The 5,000-nt window shown below is 44.3% G+C and overlaps 2 protein-coding genes across 4 annotated transcripts in view; both read right to left on the bottom strand.

Annotated features, from left to right (window-relative positions):
• Positions 1-351, bottom strand: part of LOC124385691 (extensin-like) — a 1,182-nt gene extending 831 nt beyond the window's left edge. Inside the window, exon 1 of the mRNA XM_046848891.1 lies at positions 1-351. This exon is cut by the window's left edge and continues 831 nt beyond it. Coding sequence (XP_046704847.1) covers positions 1-351 — 351 coding nt within the window.
• A 43-nt stretch (positions 352-394) lies between these two features.
• The window catches only part of cdk10 (cyclin-dependent kinase 10), a 6,121-nt gene continuing 1,515 nt past the window's right edge, over positions 395-5,000 (bottom strand). For 2 of the 3 annotated variants that reach the window (XM_046849751.1, XM_046849753.1), the window contains exons 3-13: positions 4,942-5,000; positions 4,636-4,738; positions 4,387-4,468; positions 4,222-4,289; positions 2,263-2,315; positions 2,093-2,162; positions 1,942-2,001; positions 1,526-1,649; positions 1,274-1,413; positions 1,077-1,129; positions 395-939 (exon numbers count right to left, since the gene is read on the bottom strand). The exon at positions 4,942-5,000 is cut by the window's right edge and continues 13 nt beyond it. In XM_046849751.1, coding sequence (XP_046705707.1) covers positions 827-939; positions 1,077-1,129; positions 1,274-1,413; positions 1,526-1,649; positions 1,942-2,001; positions 2,093-2,162; positions 2,263-2,315; positions 4,222-4,289; positions 4,387-4,468; positions 4,636-4,738; positions 4,942-5,000 — 925 coding nt within the window. In that variant the 3' untranslated portion in view covers positions 395-826. The remainder of the gene's footprint in view (positions 940-1,076; positions 1,130-1,273; positions 1,414-1,525; positions 1,650-1,941; positions 2,002-2,092; positions 2,163-2,262; positions 2,316-4,221; positions 4,290-4,386; positions 4,469-4,635; positions 4,739-4,941) is intronic. The other variant, XM_046849752.1, reaches the window with a different exon arrangement.

Here is a 5,000-nt window from a genome sequence, read left to right on the forward strand (position 1 = left end):
TATAAAGGGGCACGGTGTGGAGGAGGCAGGGTATAAAGGGGCACGTGTGGAGGAGGCGGGTATAAAGGTGGCACTGTGTGGAGGAGGCGGGTATAAAGGGGCACGGTGTGGAGGAGGCGGGTATAAAGGGGCACGTGTGGAGGAGGCGGGGTATAAAGGGGGCACGGTGTGAAGGAGGCGGGGTATAAAGGGGGCACGGTGTGGAGGAGGCGGGGTATAAAGGGGCATGGTGTGGAGGAGGCGGGTATAAAGGTGGCACTGTGTGGAGGAGGCGGGTATAAAGGGGCACGTGGAGGAGGCGGGTATAAAGGTGGCACTGTGTGGAGGAGGCGGGGTCTGGTGTTTAGACATTAACCCACATCACTAGTTCCCTTATCGAATCTGAACAAGAAAATTAAAAGCTGAAACACACTGAACATTTATTATTAAAACACACACAGAAAACACTACTCGACCATCTTATAACAGTCTCTGTAAACATTCTCAGCATTAACGCTCAATAACACACACGTGAGTAATCTAATCCCCTCTTCAGGAACAGTCTCACACACACACACACACACACACACACACACACACACACACACACACACACACACACACACACACGAGTATCTGATCTCCTCTTCAGGACACACACACACACACACACACACACACACACACACACACACACACACAGGTGTACAGTGGAAGCTCTAATCTCTAAATCCTGGTATCACACATCCCTTTTCTTTTGATTGGCTATTAAGTGTGAAATGGAGCTTCACTCTGATTGGCTCTTGGTTGTGAGGTGACAGCTCAAATTCTAATTAGCTGTCCAGGGTCATGATGCGAGGGAGTGGCCTGCTTTGCTCCGTTTCGATTGGCTCTCAGCTACAGGCCCCGCCCGCTTGTTTCGATGGTGAGGAAAGGTCGGCATGAGCTCCGGCTCACATGCTGCAGACACACACACACGCACACGCATCATTATACACACACTCATCATTATACACACACACAGCATCACACACACACACAATCATACTACACACAGTCACACACACGCATCAGCATACACACACACAGATACTCACGCAGAGGCTTCTCTTTGAAGTATGAACTCTCCAAACAGTCCTTTGCCGAGGCCCTAAACACACACACACACACACACACACACCATACAGACAGACTTCTTAATGCTCCATCATAGAGAGTATCAACATCTAAAATAACTTTATTACAAGCCTCTGTGTGTGTGTGTGTGTGTGTGTGTGTGTGTGTGTGTGTGTACCTGCGATGGGGGTTGTACATGAAGAGCAGGTTGAGGAGGCGCAGTCCAGCATCTGACAGCCAAGTGAATTTGTTCTTCAGGTTGTTGTATGGCTGTTTCCTTAAACTGTACTGACCAACTAGGGGGAGGCGCGAGAATCCCTACACACACACACACACACACACACACACACACACACACACACACACACACCTTAACAAAAACGATAAAATTAAACCTCACACACACGTATTTGTGTCTGTAACTGTGTACCGGCCAGATGTTCTCGTTCGGCGTTCCCAACAACTGCACTATCAGATCCAGCTGTTGGATCTCTGAGCTGCCGGGCAACAGGGGCTTATGGGCCAGGAGTTCAGCCAGGATACACCCCACTGCCCTGCAGGTACACACACACACACACACACACACACACACACACACACACACACACACACACACACACACACACACACACACACACACACACACACACACACTCTCAGCTTGTAGCCACTTTTATTAAAAGTGGTGTTTATCCGTTTATAGTTACATTCCCTGTGTAAAGAGTTAAAGCAGCTATAAACACTCGTTGCTGGTTACTATGAAAACTCTATAAACAATTGATAAAGGCATTGATAGAAACCACACAGGTGAGCTAGTGATTGACAGGTCAGTGGGCGGGGCCGTACCACATGTCCAGTGCAGTGGTCTGGGTCTTGGTGCCGAGTAGGAGCTCAGGTGCTCTGTACCTGCACACAGGAAATGAGGCCACAGTCAGCAGGTGGTGGGGGGAGGGGTGGGGTTAGTGCTGAGGAGTGGAGGTGATGACGTCACACTCACCACAGAGTCACTACTTTAGGGGTCATGGGCTGCTGGGGGACACCATACACACGTGCCAGGCCAAAATCAGCTACACACACACTCACACACACACACATAATCACACAGTCAGAGATCAATAAGTTGAAAATATTTAATTGTATTATATGTGTGTGTGTGTATATACACACCAATCTTCACACAACCTTTGTCAGTCATCAAGAGATTGGACACCTTTAGATCCCTGCAGAGAGAAAGAGAGAGAGAGAGAGAGAGAGAGAGAGAGAGAGAGAGAGAGAGAGAGAGAGAGAGAGAGAGAGAGAGTGGGCGTGTCAGAGTGGGTGTGTCAAAGAGAGGGGGCATGTCAGAGTGATGATTGACATTTCAGAGACTTCTTTTTGCGTTTTATGGCGGTTTGGCAAACCAATGGAAAGGTGCATTACCGCCACCTACTGATCTGGAGTGTGAAGTGAACACAGAGTTGAAAGAAAGAAATACATTTTAAAAAAATTTATTCCATCTATTGTTTGTGTTTTTAAGGTATTTAAATAATAATTCTTGAATTCTTGATTGCTTACACTCGTTTCCTAACAGTACTTTTAAAGAAATATTGTCAACTCCTATCCATCCCAATTCTTATCTTACCATATTTTCCGGACTATAAGCCGATACTTTTTCCCCACTCTTTGAACTCTGCAGTTTAAACAATGAAGCGGCTAATTTATGGATTTTTCCGGGGTTTTTCCCGGTTTCACAAACTTCAAGACAAAAACCTGAACCCCATAACATTAGACCAATGAAATTACAGAATGGGTTCAGGTGAACCAATGAAACTCTTTATATTAAATCAGATGCGCTCCCACTGAATCGTCCCGCAGCACATCATAAATATAGATGATGTTCCTCTGACGTTTGATCTGCCGCTCACTCGGACTGTCTACAGGAAATGTGAATCATCGTCACGCTGAAAACAACCGGGCATGAAAACACACTTCACCTGTGTTCTGAGCTGCACGGCATCGGGAGAAAAGATTCACCGATGGTGATTTTTAAACACACGATGATGCCAAAAGATAAACACCCGAGAGAAATAGTTGTGAAAGGAAGGAGGAAGACAGTGAACAATGACTTTCTTGGTAGGCTACTGTTTAGATACAAGCCGTGTAACAGACACTGTCTTTCATTAAAGCCTGTGTAAAGTTCATTAGTTTCAGTGTAGGCGGCTTATAGACAGGTGCGGCGTATTTATGTTCAAAATAAAAATCTTTGTCAAATTCAGTGGGTGCGGCTTATATTTGGGTGTGTTTAATAGTCCGGAAATTACTGTCCCTTTCATATGCAGAACAGTCATTAAGAATGTGCCTCAGTGTCTGTAATTCTCCACACTTCTCACATTCTCCCGATTCATGTTTACCTATTTTAAACAGACTATAGTTTAATGCTGTGTGTCCGATTCTTGAGATAATGACATCTTTCTATTTCCAAATCTTTTCCTCTCATTTCAACATACTCCTGTATCTGAAAGATGTCTTCCTTTAGACCCACTATTCCATAATTCTATTTTTTACTTACTTCAAATGAAATCACTTTCTTGAATTCATCTCTACTCAAAATTACCTTAATATCTATTTGTGTATGATTTAATGCTTTCTTTGCTAGCAAATCTACTGCTTCATTTCCATCCACACCAACATGAGCAGGTACCCAAAGGAAATGTACCTCTACCCTTAGCTGCCTTATTCTAAACAGACTTTTTAAGATTTCAAATATTAAGTCTTGCCTTCTTCAGATTTTCCACTTTTTAGACTAGTGAGAGCAGCCATTAAATCACTACATATCACAGTTCTTTCAGGTTGGATCCACTATAGGGCTAGCATGATCGCTAAAAATTCAGTAGCTAAAACTGACACTCAATCTGATCGTCTTTTTGCAATTTTTGTCTTAAAAGCAGGGATATATACTGCTGCTGCAGTTCTTTCAGACTCTGGATCCTTAGAACCATCAGTAAATACCTGTAGTACAGCATAGTTCTCTCGTGTAATATACTGTTGAACTACTAATTCAGTTGAAATCTCTGGATATGTCATTATTTTCTAAATTTGTGAATCTATTAAAGGGTATATGAAACAACTAAAGGGCGTGTCTCTCACCTGTGCAGGATAAAGTTGTGGTGAAGATACGCCAGACCCCTGAGCAGCTGCAGAACAATACACTTCACCTACACAGACACACAGCACAACAGTGTGTGCAGGATCAGAGGAGAGAGAGTGTGTGTGTGTGTGTGTGTGTGTGTGTGTGTGTGTGTAAGAGATTACCTGTGCCTCTGAGAAGGGAGACTGCATGTTCTCCAGGAGGCTGGCCAAATCCTGCTCACAGTAACTCATCACCAGGAACAAACTGCATCTCACACACACACACACACACACACACACACACACACACTATAAGTAATTTTAATTGGCATCACAATCAGATGATATGAAAAAAATTACACATGTGAGTTGATACTTTGTGTGTGTGTGTGTGTGTGTGTGTGTGTGTGTGTGTGTGTGTGTGTGTCCCACCTCTCTAACTGGCTTCCCACCACCACCTCCTTCAGTTCCACAATGTTTGGGTGCCTGAGCCTGAGGAGCAGCGTGATCTCTCTCAGACTGCTGATGGGAATCCCTACAGACACACACACAAACACACACAAACACACACAAACACACACAAACACACACAAACACACACATTTAAATAGAAAGTATTGTAACATAAGCAGATAAGGAACACACATCACATGCATGTAAATTAACACACACACACACACACACACACACACACACACAGAAAACACACACACACACACACACACACACAGACCTCACCATCTTTCTCTTTATCCATGCGCACTTTCTTAAGGGCCACGATCTCATTGGTGTGTGTG

This window comes from Silurus meridionalis, chromosome 5 (genome assembly GCF_014805685.1).
Source record: "Silurus meridionalis isolate SWU-2019-XX chromosome 5, ASM1480568v1, whole genome shotgun sequence".
NCBI classification, from domain to species: Eukaryota; Metazoa; Chordata; class Actinopteri; order Siluriformes; family Siluridae; genus Silurus; species Silurus meridionalis.